At 45.8% G+C, this 16,266-nt stretch overlaps 1 protein-coding gene across 3 annotated transcripts in view; it reads right to left on the reverse strand.

Moving 5' to 3' along the window:
- Positions 1 to 1,020: 1,020 nt before the first annotated feature.
- The window catches only part of LOC131688508 (AT-rich interactive domain-containing protein 4B), a 31,435-nt gene continuing 16,189 nt past the window's right edge, over positions 1,021 to 16,266 (reverse strand). For all 3 annotated transcript variants that reach the window (XM_058972804.1, XM_058972803.1, XM_058972801.1), the window contains exons 5-8: positions 8,339 to 11,669; positions 8,124 to 8,273; positions 2,181 to 2,318; positions 1,021 to 2,114 (exon numbers count right to left, since the gene is read on the reverse strand). In XM_058972804.1, the coding sequence (XP_058828787.1) occupies positions 1,930 to 2,114; positions 2,181 to 2,318; positions 8,124 to 8,273; positions 8,339 to 11,669 (3,804 nt within the window). In that variant the 3' untranslated portion in view covers positions 1,021 to 1,929. The remainder of the gene's footprint in view (positions 2,115 to 2,180; positions 2,319 to 8,123; positions 8,274 to 8,338; positions 11,670 to 16,266) is intronic.

Below are 16,266 nucleotides of genomic sequence, written 5' to 3' on the forward strand. Positions count from 1 at the left end.
GTAGAGAATAAAGAAATTTGTCTATATACTGTCGCAATAAATAGTGATCCGGCCCGTTATGCAGATAAGATCAGCTTTTCTAGGAAACACTCCCACGGTCGGCTGTGTGGAGTTCAAATTGCTTTTGTTTAGAAAACAGGATACTCTCGGTAGCCGGCTACCTAGAGTTCGAGTGACCATGTACTCGAAAACTAACGTAACTATTACCTAATAAACTATGCTTTACAGGTCGCATCGCTTGCTTGGAGCGAATCCTAGACCTTATACCCTTCTAAACCACCAAGTCCGCAACACCTATGGAATTTTTACTCAGCAATAATAGTTTCAATAGCCTTTCACCCGAAGCATTACAGTAGAACAGTAAGGTGATGTGAACCTTTGCTGCTTTAAAACCTGATGCTGACTTTTCGACCTTCGAAATATACGAGCGGCTTGGCTTTTTTTCCCAAAATAATCCAGTCTCATCCGCATTAAAAATATGACCGGGGGTACATTCTCGTTCAATTATTACGAATTCATCTGTCTTTGTCTGCAGAAGCACATTCTTCTTTCACCTCCTTATTAAATGCTTGCGGATGAAACCATAGAACCAGCTTTTCCGTCCTGAAAACTCAACCTTTTTATTCGAGCAGTTTGTTGACGGCTCATCATTTTTAAGCATCGTATACAGCTTCAAAATTTTCTCCGTTATCGTAACTGTGTAAAAAAACTTCTAAAGAAACAGTGTACATTAGAGGCTCTACGAAATATTAATATAAACTTTATTGTGGCTCACCGTCGCGATTTTTACAAAACAATCGGTCTCTTTTTGTTCATCAGCAGTTTTGACTTTACACTCTAATTCTGAGAATTCGTTACGAGTTTCAGCCGATAAGATGCACATAAATTATTCAGCATGTATTGGTTCGTCGAACCCAACATGATGACCGCCCCATTTGTTAACGTTACTGGGACGATGGAACTTATCTAAATATTTTGCTTTCGGATGTTTTAAAAAGATATTAAAAAGAAATGCTCCAATTTAATGGAAAACCATACTACTTTTAATGCTTCAAATTTGTACTTCGTAAGTACACAGTAGAGTTTAGATGTGTCCTGTGATTTTTGTCAATGAATCATAACCGTTCATGGAAACTGTTTTTGGTTTCAACACGAATGGTAAAGAAAGTTTGTAATCGAACGCTTTCTGTTCTCTGGTGCGGTATAAAACCGATTATGGCGAAAATAGAAATGCGATTTAAATACAGGTCCATGTACAGTATCTTGTGATGAGTGTATGCAATATATAAGATAAGAAAAAGTTTCAGATTGAACTCTCTGTTTCAGTGTTCTCATCAGTAATAAATTCTCCAATCTTGTTGATTACTGAAAAGTGTGCTAGGTCACTGATGTTCCTGTTGAATTATCACTCTTGGAACAATGCAATTGTTTCTGTTATTGCTCTACATTTACAAGTTAAGAATCAATTTCAGCACATTACTGTCAAAGAGCTGCTACATTTTATTTCTTTATTTTTGAAATAAATTTTCCATCCCAATTCTGTATGTATTGTTTCTGTTATAAATCATCTGTCTAAGAACTAGAACTGTAGGCTGTTTGGACCAAACGCGAAGAAACTTCATTCTGTTTGAGCATCACAATTCACTTGCCTAATCTCAACATACTATACAAACTACACAATTGATCAATATTCTTACAATTAGACACCTAGAATGTATTTTTTACAGTTTGCCAAGAAAAATATGTCCTTACAGCCTAATCACTCTAGGGCTTCAAGTTGATTAATATTTTTTTAGAACAAGAACCTCAACTTCTAACTGTTACTAATCACTATGCAATAAAATGAGACTACGATCATAATAATTATAATAAAATTAAACACTGAATGTAAAATTGCCACGATTACAATGGTACGAAGAGAGCACCAGCCTAGCTAGTACTGCCGCAAGCGGCTATCTTGGCTTGCTTCTTATTTTCCCGCTCTCGGCGCCGAAGTTTCTTCCTCCGACGATCGATGCTCGCTAGTTCGGCTTTGATCACGTTGTAAGTTTTACGCAGTTCCTGAATTTTCTTCTTCAATATCGCTATCCGCTGAGCACTGTTCAGGGCTGGATCTGCGTTGGAAGCGAGAATATTAGTTAGATAAATCGGTGCGTAGTAAACGTAAATCGGAAACTTACCCAAATTGACGAGGAAATTGTACTGACAGGGTCGACTGGATTTTCCGCTGGGGGACCCGATCGCGCCAATAGACTGTGCACCAATCGAACCACCACGCTGGAACGCCATTGAGTCGGAGTTGTCCTCGCTGTCGGTAGCTGCGGAAAGGGACATTTTTTGGATGGGTCTTTCAACAAATATAATTTATCGACATTTGGGTTGCAATGGCGAGTTGAAGGAAAAAAGGAGCGTCCTTACAAGTTCCCACCTCACGCTTCCACGGGTCGAAAGATGACAAATGGGAGCGCAGTCTGGGCACTGCTGTCCTTATGTCATTAGCGAAGTGATGAGGTGCGTACCCGAAGGGTCTGTTCACCGGGAGGTGCGGCTCAAACAGCGTCTGACGCTGGCATCCATCGATTAAATAAGAAACGCTGCTTCGCGCCAGCTACACCTAAGGTGGCAGCCCCACCAGCCGGATATAGGTAGCGCGACCCCGATAAGGTAGTCCCAAAACATCACAAACAGCAAGAGTAGAGCAAAAAACGAACTGGATTTATGGCAAACGACCCGGTAACGACTAAAGGATAACGATTGGAAACTCGGATCTTAAAACGTAAGAGCTTTGAATGAACACACGCGCTCAGGGCTCCTGGCTCGCAAACTGCGTAATGTTGGCGTGCACGTGGCAGCGATACAGAAAGTACGATGGCCGAAAACCGGAGAACGCAAATTCAAAGCAGTGGACCCCATTGCGAACACTTCATTCAGGTACCACATCTACTACAGCGGTGGCGAAAGAGCAGAATATGGTGTTGGTTTCATATTGATCGGGAAGCAGATGAAGCGAGGTATTCGCATAGGCGGCTCCAGCCGGCTGGCAAAGGGGGGCACATCTTTCTGACAAAAAAATTCGAATTTTGGAAATTTATTTCTTAACATTCGTATTTAGAGATATACGAATAGTTAGACGAATCACACCATCTTTGAATGCTAGTGATTCTTTTTTCTCTACTAATCGTCAGGGAGTCCATTTCGCTATTGATTTTGTTAACACAAAGAACACGTGGTGAAAGTTTTTGTTTTCCAGATAGTCAAGCCCAATTTTACGCAATCGATCAGGATACAATGGGCGACATGAAGGGTTTCACTAAAGCAGGTCTGTTAGCAATACAGAAAGCATTTACAAAAAAAAACGAAATCATATTTTAATATTAGCTTCAAATTTAAATTCAGCTTATGATAAGATATCAAAGTTTGTTCTCGTTTTGTTGCGCTTTTTTGTTGATTTATTTTCCTCGACGAAACATCAAATTGAATACTTGCTTTAAAATCAAATTTAAATTTAAAGAAATTTCAACATCTCAATGAATTTTCAATTTACTTTCACTGATTACACAAATAGAAATTCTGTTTGATGTCATGGGGCAATTTTTCTGACTAACATCGTCCCAGTATTCATATTTGAGCTAGTATTTTTAGAATAACCGCAGAAAACGAAATCAGGGACCAACTAGCACAAGTCCAAGTACATGTGTTGATTCAACCATATTTAATAAAGGTCAGTCTGTTGAGAGCTCTGAACCCTAGTTCTCAAACCTCTACCAAGGAGTCGAAAGACATTTGCCTGATCCACCGGATTCCATTTGAAATGACTACTTCAGGGGGAGGCTGTGCTCATGCACTTCACTGGATTCCAGGTCTAGTTGGTCATGCTAGTTCGCTGGTCTCATAATCGCCATATCAGTCCTGCACGGCATGAAATTATTCATGCGCTCTTCTTTGCGTTGATCAGTTCCCCGACGAAAGAATGACTCCTGAAACCATTGACGGACGCATTATTCTTGCTTCGAGGCAGCCCGACAGAATGCCGATGTCTGTCCGGCGATTCTGGGTGGAGGATTGCGCCCGGTTCGCTGGTGCCCCGACGATTCAAGCCAGCGATTCGCTACGGACTACTTGGAATAGTCCCCGACGGTGGATATTGCCTACTTCGACGAAGAGTTCCCCGGCAGAGGAAGATCTTCTCTCTCTTCAGCAGACTGACTTGTAGAGTGCCAAGGTCGGTCCGGCGATTACGGTTGAAGTGTAACTTTCGGTTCATCGGTGCCTCGATGACCCGAAGCCGTGTACTGCTACATTGCTGGTCGCTACTTCTGTCACCACGCACATGCTTTGGACAATATGGTTCATGTTAACGTCCTCATCGACAATGGTTCTCATTTCGTTTCGCTTTTGCTCGAATCGCGAGCATTCGAAAACCACGTGCTCAGGCGTTTCCTCTGCATCACTGCACGCGATGCAGTACGGCGATCTCGCGTGGCAGAATCTATTCTTGAAACAGCCGTGCCCAGACAAGAATTGTGTCATGTGGACGTTCACTTTACCATGCGCTCTATTCATCCACACCGACAGACATGGACTTAGTCGATGTGTCCATCTACCGTTTACTGCGTTATCCCACTGAAGTTGCCACTTGCTTAAGGTATCAGCTCGGGCTTGTTTACGGACTCCTCTCGTGCCTCGATCCCTATTACACTCACTATCTTCTTCGAATAGAAGGTTTATGGGAATCGTTCTAGCTATCACGTAGGCTGCCTCTGACGAGATAGTTTGACCCGGGAGACACCAGCATGGCCATCAACCTCAACGTGCTGTTTACTGTACTGTCACCCATGGAGGTCCTACCAGTAGTCGCTTTCTACTGCTGTTGACCGCATAATTGTTGGGAATGATCCGAGATAGTGCCGAAATCACTTTTACGGCCCTTCCGCATGCGTAGTCGATGTGGCTATTAAAGCTTAGCCGGTCGTCTATCATTACTCCCAGTTGTCTAACTTCCTGCGTAGAGTTTATGATACACTCTCCAACTGAACCCTGCTGTACTGTACCTATCCACACTATTTAGGTTTTGTGGTGAGCTAACGTCAGCTACTTATCGTGTATCCAATCTTCCACAACATCTATCGCCTCCGTTGTGAGTACTTCTACTTCCTTTAGTGATTCGCCGATCACTTGCAGCACCACGTCGTCCGCAAAACCGACAATCTTCACGGCCCTGGGGAGGCTCAGCTACAGCACTCCGTTGTACATAGCATTCCAAAGAGTTGGGCAGAGTATTGAACACTACGAACGCCCGCTGTTTCGGTTAACTTCTTTTTCCGGCATCAGTTTCGTAGATCAGCTGTCGGTTCTGAAAGTAGCTCCTCAGAATCCTACAGAGGTACTCGGGAACTCTCAGTCTGTGCAGCAAATTAGCGATTGTAGCCGAACTAGCACAGTTGAAGGCGGTTTCTACGTATAGTGTAAACACTGTTTACTTATACTGCGTTATTCTACTAATGAGTGAGTCATTTAACTTCGGTTGCCACCGGATAGATTTCTGCAGGCGATGGCATTTTGATTCTCAAGTTTTAACTCTACGTTAGTAATATTCAATAAAACCGCGACTCGCAAAACGGGACTCACAGTCCTATAGATGGACAACAACGAGCCCGTCGGGATTCACGAATTTTCGTTACCGGTACCACAATCCTAGTAAAACTATTCTTTGCTTGTTACTAGCAAAAATTCGAGATTACGTTTGTTACCAAATTTGTCTTTTACTTGGTTAAAAAAGTTTTAAAAAGAACAAAACAAACTGATCACCTTGTTGATCACTTCTAGAATATTAGCATGTTGAAGTAGGAAAATGCAAATATTTTTTTACCAAAACAGTTTCTGGTCGAACAGGGGGGCACGTACCCCCCCCCTTGGAGCCGCCAGTGGTTATTCGGTGGAAGACGATAAACGATCGGAGCTGTGTGTTATGAATTAAGGGCAAGTTCTTCAACTACAGACTGATCAGTATTTAGGCGCCAACTAACGACAAGCCCGATGATATGAGGGACGTATTCTATGAGAGCTTAGATAAAGCCTACGGAGATTGCCCAAGACAAGATGTTAAAATAGTCATCGGAGATGCTAACGCACAGGTTGGAAGGCAGCAGCTCTTTCACCCGATTATTGGTACACAGAGCCTTCATTTTGCCACCAATGATAAAGGCCTGCAGCATGTAACTTTCGTTGCTGCTAGGGGGATGGCAAGCAGTAGTACCTATTTTGCACGTAAGGATATCCGAAAGCACACCTGGAGACACCCAAGTGACAGTACTTGTTCCTAAATAGACCACGTACTGGTAGATTGACGGCATTTCTTCGACGTCATTGAGAAACTTCAGAGACCCAAACATCGACTCAGATAATTATCTCGTAGTAACAAAGATTCGTGCACAATTATCCAGCGTCACGAGTCCAAGAAACAACAGAACGATGCAATTCAATATCCATCGTTTTCGGCTGAAGGTGTAGCAACTGAGCAGCAGCAGCAACTAACAACAATAAATCAGCGCCAGTGTCCATTATGTGAAATGACCGAGAGCGAAATTTGCTGACAGACAAAACAATGGTGGCTGCCAGGTGGAAGGAGCATTTCGAAGTTTTGTTGAAGGGCGAAAGTGTATCCAGGAACAGGATAAGTATTAAAAATGACGGACAAGCTGTGGATCCACCAACACTAGACGAGGCTAAGAACGCTATACGTGAGCTGAAAACTGGTAAAGCCGCTGAGAAGGACGTGATCCCGGTTGAACTTCTCAAACACGGTAGTGAGCAACTGCACCAAATAATCCACCGCATTATTCTAAGAATATGGGCGGACCAAAAATTGCCTGCTAGTTGGCTGGACGGACTCATTTGCCCAAACTGCAAGAAAGGGCACAGACTGGAGCGCGCCAATTACAGGGGATATCTCACCTGAACGCGGCGTACAAAATACTGTCGCGTATCCTGTTTAGCAGACTAAGACCGCTTCGTCGGCGAATACCAGGCTGGTTTTCGTGAGGGCCGATCAACGACGGATCAGATGTTCACCCTGCGGATGATCCTAGATAAAGTCCGGGAGTACAACTTGCAGATCCACCATCTGTTCATTGATTTTAAGGTGGCGTACGACTCAGTGAAAAGAAATGAGTTGTGGCAGGTTATGTCAGAACATGGTTTTCCGGCGAAACTGATTGGACTGATACGTGCGACGTTAGATGATTCAAAATCAAGTATTCGAATTGCAGATGAGATCTACACCTCATTTGTGACCTGATGCAAGGCGAAGCACTTTCAAGTTTGCTGTTCAATATTGCTCTTGAAGGAGCTATCGGGAGAGCTGGCGTGCAAAGGAAGGGAACTATAAGGTCGCATGTGCTCCTTGGTTTTGCGGGCGATATTGATGCAATTGGAATCGATCGTTGAGTAGTGAAAGAGGCATTTTAGGAGGGAGACTGCGAGGATAGGCTGAGTCATCAACTTAGCCAAGACAAAGTACATGGTCGCAGGTAAAAAGAGAGGCAGGTCTAGTGGTGTTGGTTCCGAGATAGTGCTTGATGGTGACGTGTTTGAAGTGATCGAGAATTTGTTTATCTTGGTAGACTTGTGACTTGCGACAACGATGTTCCCGTTAGGTAAAAAGGCGTATTGCAGCTGCCAACAGGGCTTTTTACGGTCTACGTAACAAGCTTAGTTCCCGTAATCGGCAAACGTCAACAAAATATGCCTTATACAAGACACTGATCATCCCTGTCGTTCAGCGAAAATGGAGTGACGCATGAATCATGAGTTGTACCAAGTATACAAAACAGCGAATATTGTTGAACAGATAAAATACGGCAGACTGCAATGGGCTGGACATGTGGTACGAATGTTGGAAGAAAGAATTGCAAAAACAATATTCAGCAGGAAGCCAGAAAGAGGACGCCGACTTCGCGGGGGTCACGAACACGTTGGCTATACGCAGAGGACCTGGGATCCCTGAATGTGCTTGGGAACTGGAAGGACGCCACCCAAGACCGACAAAGATGAAGCTCTACGATACGCCGGCATTGGCGAAATGACGCTGTAACCAACGAGGTATCAAGGTACATAACACTTACCATTGTTACCCACGTTCCGATTGTTGCCCCTCGAACCATAACCGCTGCTTGACGTCATACCAGTACCAGTTCGCCTTCGCTTGTTGGTAGGTTCCTCGCTAGCTTTCCGCTGTCTGCGCTTTTTAGCGGGCGAAGCTTCCGTTTCTTGATCTAGAAAAGACAAAACCACAATTAAACTAACTAACGCGGAAAGCTATTTTCCAAACAATATTTACTTTCATCCTGACTGATTGAATCTCTTGGTGAACTGTTCGGAGTATCGCTAGCATCCGTCGGTTGCTTTCTGCCAATGGCAAGCGCAATTTGGTCTGTGCTCGGTTCCAAATCCATCGGTACCGGCTTCAGATCCGGGGCAATGTTCTGTGGCTGTAGGAAGGAAGTTCCCGTTTCCACGTATACCTTGGTGGACTCTTTTTGCGCTGCAGCCGACGAAACACCGCAAACCGGTGCAGGTGAACAGGGTATAGTTTCCTCGCAAAGCAACATCGAGAGTGATTCGTTGTTGTGTTTCTGCTGCTGTTGAAGTTTGTCAGCAGGATCGGTCGATAGGGATATGCCAACGGCTTGAGCTTGTTGCTGCTGCTGCATCTGTTGAAGTTGTTCTTCGCGACGTAGTCGTTCGAGTTCGTTTTGAGCGAAGGAATCCTGCTGGTCTTTCAGTGTCAGATAACCATGCGAAATCATGCCTCGATTGACGACCGTATTCAACTCGCTTTGGATGATAGTTTCCAAGATACTCTGCTGTTTACCCTTCTTCGTATCCGGATGGGTTACCGTGAAGCTTGTCGATTCATCTTTGATGTCGTGCAATTCGGTCTTGAAGACTAGCCGCTCCTTACAGGCAACGGCGGCAACTGCCGCAGCAGAAGCGGCCGTGTGGAGTTCAGTTTGTGTGAGATGCGTCTTCTCTTCGACTTCCACCTTGATCAGTTTTTCGAAATCGGTCTGTTGATTTGGATTGATTGAATCAAGTGCTTCCGGATCTTCGATTACCAGCCGATGTTCAGAATCGTTGCTATCGGTACTATCTTCGTCGTGATGAGTGAAACGGGATGAATCTGCTTGGACCAGACTGGATGTTTCAAGCTTTTTGATGGATTCGGTTAGATCCTGACTTTTGGTGCAGGTCGTCGGCGGTAAAATTTCTGGTTTACATGGGAAAATAGGCAGCATTTTTGTGATCATCGGAATCGGCCTGGTCACATCGACCTCCTTTTTCAAAATGATGCTGCTGATTTCTATTTTGGGTGGTTCGGTGTGAATGCTCTTGATAGGAATCACAGCGGCGAAGTTAGATGCTTCTACTTTAAGAGGAACGCCAGCTACTGGAGCACAACTGACTACGGTTTCAAGTGGAATAATCGGAGAATGCTTGTGGTGCGCAATCGGAATGATATATTTCGGGAATTCGGATTTCACGCTACTTACGTGACCCTGCTGCTGGTGACCAAGCGCCTTCAATACCTTATCTGCAATGGAAGGAGGTTTCTCGACTTTCGGCGCATCAAACTCGAAGTTCATGTCATTGAAATATTTTTTACAATTTTCGAGAGTAGGTTCCTCCTTCAGTTTTTCCTCCATCTTTGTTGGGCTCTTAGTATTGTCGATGCCCGATGCCTCGGAACCAGTAGGGGACATTACTGGTGTGAATATACCTTTTGTAACAGCGGCCAACTTTGAAGGTTCAGGCTTTTGATCTTCCGTGGCCAGAACAGAAATCTTTTCTTCGCGATGCGAGACAGCGGTGAAACTTGGTGACTTTCGCACCACATCAAACGAAATGTTTTCGCTCTTGGTGGCAGATGAAAAACCCGCGAAGTACGGCGAAGATTTCTCGGGAGTTGCTAAAGTGCTGCTAAATGTAGCGGCAGCCCCCTCCAGTTCACTGAGCAACAGTTTCTCCTTCTCCAGATCCCTTTCCTTTTCCCGTCTAACCAGTTTAAGTTTATCAGTTTCCTTGATAGGTGAAATCTTCTTCGCTTTTTTGTCCAATAACCCCAACGGATCACCGATCTTCCTTATCGGATTTTTCTTCCCAATTTTCTTCTCCTCCGGCAACAGCGCCGGTGTCAGCGAACTAACCACTTCAGCTGGCGGTACCTCGGAAACATGCTTTCTTGGAGCCGTCCCAGTAGTGGTAGCTTCGAGCTCAAACTCGACGTCCTTGAACTCGTAAACATCGGAATTCTTCTCTTCCAATCGTGCTGCACTCGACTCAAAGATCGATTTGATGGATAGTGCTTCTTTGCTCAGCAGTTTATTCTGAGCTGGTGTTAATGTGGTGGAGGACAGTTTCTTCTCCGCAGGTGCAACCGTCACTGCTGCCAACTTACCCGTGGGATTAACCTTTTCAATTTTCTTGTCTCCTGTAAGTTTTTTCTCTGCGCGTAGTGCTGCCAAGGTAGTAGTAGATGTAGCGCCCGACAGCGAAATACCTCCACTACCGGGGATGGTAGAGGAAACAGCGGCAGAAACCGCTGTTGCCGTAGTGGCTGCCGCAATGGCCGACTTGTTAATAACTGTCGCTACAATCTCATCCTGAACATTGATCATTTTTGCACTCTTTGGTGCTAATGACTGTTGAATTGCGGGATTGGATACTGTTACATTGGCTATTGTGGTAGGTGTTACGACTATCGGAGCAGATGCAGCACTGGTCGAAGGATTACTCCGCGGTAACGTCGTATGTACCATCGACGTGGTTGGTTTAGCTTCTGCTAGCAGCAAATGGGGTGGTTTAGAAGTTATTGGAACAGGGACATCCTTGTTGGGGACTGTCGACGCTGAAGTGCTTGCGATACTACCATCTGCGGGAATCAGAGGAAGCTTTTCTCCTTCCACCTCCCTAATGATGGTACTAAATGCAAATTTAACAGCATTATTCTCAGCATTTGCCAGAATAGCAGCCGCTGTCCCGTAGGTCTTTAGTGGTGGCTTATTCAACACACCACTGCTGGAAGCTCCGGTTTGTTTCTCATCCAAGGTTTTGCTCGTTTTTTCCATTGCCTTTTCCCCTACCTTTTCACTGGTCTTCGCGTGTATAGTATCGACGGTTTTATGGCCCTTTGTACCCAATCCGGTTGTAGAAATACTGGAAATCGTTGTCGTTGCAGCGGTGGTAATAACGGTGGGAGTTGGTGTCGATGCCTTAGGCGGTGGAATCGGAGTTTCTGGACCGGTGTCCGAATCAACCATTGCGGTAATGGGCGAACTCGAGAATGCCTTATTGGAGCTCTGCGAGGAATCTTCTTCGCTGAGGGTTTCAGTTTCGGAAGACTTTTCCTGTTCCTCCTCGATTGGATCATCGTGCTCATCTTTCGTGGGTGTCCGGTCGTTTGCTGAAATGGCTGCTTCCGGTTCCGTTTCTACCGACGGTGCATTCTCATCAGTGTTCAGATCGGCGACTGTCGCTTTATCATCTACTTCACCGGGTGCGGCAACTTGAGCCTGCGAACCAACGGCATCGGTAGTTGCCGTCGTAGTACTATCCGAAACTGGTGATGTTGGTGACTTTAGTTCCTTGAAGCCTTTCAACTCCGAGCGAATCTAGAGTGTGGGGGTGAGAATTCAGAAAAGTGCAATTGAGAGAAAAAGAAAGAAAAGAAATGTGGGGAACCCCTGGTTAGTAATGTTATCCGACGCGCTGACTCGAGGGCGGGAAACAGTGCCGTGGCGTGGTGTCCGCTAAGGGTTGAAAGCATGACTGAAGCTGTTGACAGCGACTTTTGTCTGCTTGGACGAATTTTATCATCGATGTCGACAGCTTTACCAAACGACTAGTTCATGCAAGAAATACGAACATCTACAACGATTCTAATAATATCTACGCTTCGGTTTGAGTGGTTATCCATTCCACATTTTTTATTACTAATAGCTATAAATGCCGGTTTTTTAAATACATAATATTCACTGATGTTGAACGAATGCGAAGACGTGGGAATTCGACAAAAATCTGAAAGCCAATGAATTATTGTAGCCATGATGATTGTTATACAAATACGGCGTTCGTTGCTGATTTCTTGATGTAGAGTACACTTAACCTTTCAATGTAGGGATCCTTTACATGTGTGTGCGACTAACATAGATAAATAACTATTAAATTGATTTTCCTTAAGCATTTATTTTCTATACCAGGATCAGATATACGAATGATAATGCCACTATGTGCCTCGTAGGGTTACTGTGCTCTAATTCATCTTAGCACCTTATTCATCCCACCTATTTGAACACATTAGTTAGAGCAGTGTCTGCTATCTCTATTCAACGCATTAGCTCAAATGGTAGGATGATTAAGGGTGCGTTGTACTCGACTTTTTGCTTTGTTTTAACGCGAGTATTACATTTTCCAAGCCAGATTTTTTATTGATCTGCTTCTTAAGAACGAAGCAAAGATGTTGATACCTAACGAGTGTTTAATAAAAAATGAGAATGACTTCAATACCTTTCTGTAATTAAATTATCACCCCCGCAACTTCGATATCGTGGCGCTGCAGGAACTTTGCTGGACGGGACAGAAGGTGTGGAAAAGCGGGCATCGAGCGGCTACCTTCTACCAGAGCTGTGGTACAACCAACGAGCTGGGAACCGGCTTCATAGTGCTGGGCAAGATGCGCCAACGTGTGATCGGGTGGCAGCCGATCAACGCAAGGATGTGCAAGTTGAGGATCAAAGGCCGTTTCTTCAACTACAGCATCATCAACGTGCACTGCCCACACGAAGGGAGACCCGACAACGAGAAAGAAGCGTTCTACATGCAGCTGGAGCAGACATACGACGGATGCCCGCTGCGAGACGTGAAAATTGTCATCGGCGACATGAACGCACAGGTAGGAAGGGAGGCAATGTACAGACCGGTGATCGGGCCTAACAGCCTGCATTCCGTATCAAATGACAACGGCCAACGATGTGTGAACTTCGCAGCCTCCCGTGGAATGGTAGTCCGAAGCACCTTCTTCCCTCGCAAAGATATCCACAAAGTCACCTGGAGATCACCGGACCAAGTAACAAAAAATCAAATCGACCACGTTCTAATCGACGGTAGATTCTTCTCGGACATCACAAACGTCCGCACTTATCGCAGTGCGAATATAGATTCGGACCACCACCTGGTTGCAGTATGCTTGCGCTCAAAACTTTCGACAGTGCATAGCTCTCGTCGATGCCGAACGCCGCGGCTAAACATCGAGCGACTACAAGATGGCAGAGTGGCTCAAGAATACGCGCAGCAGTTGGAAGTGGCACTACCAACGGAAGAGCAGCTAGGCGCAGTTGCCCTTGAAGATGGCTGGAAAGATATCCGATCCGCCATAGGTAGCTCCGCAGCCACTGCACTAGGTACGGTGGGCCCGGACCGAAGAAGCGACTGGTACGACGGCGAATGCGAGCAGTTAGTCGAAGAGAAGAATGCAGCATGGGCGAGAATGCTGCAACACCGCACGAGGGCGAACGAGGCGCGATATAAACAGGCACGGAACAGGCAGAACTCGGTTTTCCGGACCAAAAAGCGCCAGCAGGAAGACCGAGATCGCGAAGCGATGGAGCAGCTGTACCGCGCTAAAGACATACGGAAATTCTACGAGATGTTGAACCGCTCGCGCAGGGGCCAGGTACCACAGGCCGACATGTGCAGAGATACAAACGGGAATCTTCTCACGGACCAGTGTGAGGTGATCCAGAGGTGGCGGCAGCACTACGAAGAACACCTGAACGGCGATGCAGCAGACGACGAGGATGGCACGGTAACGCAGCTGGGAGCACGCGCGGAAGACATTACACTACCGGCTCCGGATCTCCAAGAAATCCAGGAGGAGATTAGCCGGCTCAAAAATAATAAAGCCGCTGGGGTTGACCAAACACCAAGCGAGCTACTAAAACACGGTGGCGAACCACTGGCTAAAGTGCTGCACTGGGTGATTACCAAGATTTGGGAGGAGGAGATTTTACCGGAGGAGTGGATGGAAGGTGTCGTGTGTCCTATCTACAAAAAGGGCGATAAGCTGGATTGCTGTAATTACCGAGCAATCACCCTGCTGAACGTCGCCTACAAGGTACTCTCCCAAATACTATGCCGTCGACTATCACCAATTGCAAGAGAGTTCGTGGGGCAGTACCAGGCGGGTTTCATGAGCAAACGATCTACCACGGACCAGGTGTTCGCTCTTCGTCAAGTACTGCAGAAATGCCGCGAGTACAATGTGCCCACACATCATTTGTTCATCGACTTCAAAGCCGCATACGACACTATCGATCGAGATCAGCTATGGCAGATTATGCACGTGTACGGATTCCCGGACAAACTGACGCGATTAGTGAAGTACGTGTCTCAGGGACGCTCACGAGTCCCTTCGAATCACGCAGAGGATTACGGCAAGGTGATGGTCTCTCGTGTCTGTTATTCAACATCGCGCTGGAAGGTGTAATAAGAAGAGCAGGGATCGACACGAGTGGTACGATTTTCACAAAGTCCATTCAGCTACTTGGCTTCGTCGATAACGTTGATATTATTCCACGAAACTTTGAGAAGATGGAGGAAGCCTACATCAGACTGAAAAGAGAAGCCAAGCGCGTCGGACTTGCCATCAACACGTCGAAGACAAAGTACATGATAGGAAGAGGTTCACGAGAAGAGAATGAGAACCGCCCGCTTCGAGTTTGCATCGGTGGCGACGAAATCGAGGTGGTTGAAGAGTTCGTGTACTTGGGCTCACTGGTGACCGCCGACAATGATACCAGCAGAGAGATTCGTAGACGCATCGTGGCAGGAAATCGTGCTTACTTTGGCCTCCGCAAGACACTTCGGTCGAACAGAGTTCGCCGTCGTACGAAGTTGACCATCTACAAGACGCTGATTAGACCGGTAGTTCTCTACGGGCACGAGACCTGGACCATGCTCGTGGAGGACCAACGCGCACTTGGTGTCTTCGAACGGAAAATGCTGCGTACCATCTACGGTGGAGTGCAGATGGAAGACGGCACATGGAGACGGCGAATGAACCATGAGTTGCATCTGCTGTTGGGGGAGCTGCCCATCTGTCATACCGCGAAAATCGGACGACTACGGTGGGCCGGGCACGTAGCCAGAATGTCGGACAATAGCCCGGTGAAAACGGTTCTCAATTGCAATCCGACCGGTACAAGAAGACGTGGCGCGCAGCGAGCACGATGGATCGACCAGGTGGAAGACGATTTGCGGACCCTTCGCAGACTGCGTGGCTGGCGACGCGCGGCCATGGACCGAGTGGAATGGAGGAATCTTTTGTATACGGCACAGGCCACTTCGGCCTTAATCTGTTAATATATATATATATATATATATATATATATATATATATATATATATATATATATATATATATATATATATATATATATATATATATATATATATAATTAAAGTAAAGAACGTATTTTTTTTTCTCCAAGAGAATTGCTCTATGGACTCGCTAGAAATGGGTGGCATATTTCTTTTCGCTCGGGTGCTGTCAGTTCAATCGAAGATGGCGTCGAAACAGCAAGCACTCCGCGAGTGTGTTGTACGGTTTTACGAAACGCATGGTCTTCATGCAAAAAAGTTTACGGTAGACCTCTTTCGAGACGAAAACCTGCCTGTGAGTACAGTTTACTGGATCCTGGCATCCCTGCGCGTGGAGCGGAAGGCCGGTAGCGGCCGTCCGGCGAAGAGAATGACGAAGATGAAGGAGCGTTGAGCTGTTCGACAACAAGGACGGAACGAGTTCGAGTGACGCCGGCCGAAAATATCACTGCTCCCCAGAGTTTCTTCCGATATCATCTATCGGAAGAAACTGGATACTTAACCCTCCCTAGGGGGAACCGTTGGCCCTCGGCCAATCACAGTAATAGAGGGTTCATGAATACCGGTGACATTATCGATACTCAGCCTCTTAATGTCCGGAGTGGAGGATGCCGATAGGAAGAAAGATATTGCACTCCGACCCTTTCATTCTTTATAACTCAGTGAAATAGGCCATCAACGCCAAACACATAACCTAGAGTAAAGAACCGAATGGCTCTCAGTATGTCCTCCGTATATCATCCCGGGCAGTATACGAGAAGCTTTTGAAGTTGAAGTGCGTAAAAACGTTCAGTCAATTGAGGTTATACCTCACCTTTCCCTTTTAACACC

Source organism: Topomyia yanbarensis, chromosome 3 (genome assembly GCF_030247195.1).
Source record: "Topomyia yanbarensis strain Yona2022 chromosome 3, ASM3024719v1, whole genome shotgun sequence".
NCBI classification, from domain to species: Eukaryota; Metazoa; Arthropoda; class Insecta; order Diptera; family Culicidae; genus Topomyia; species Topomyia yanbarensis.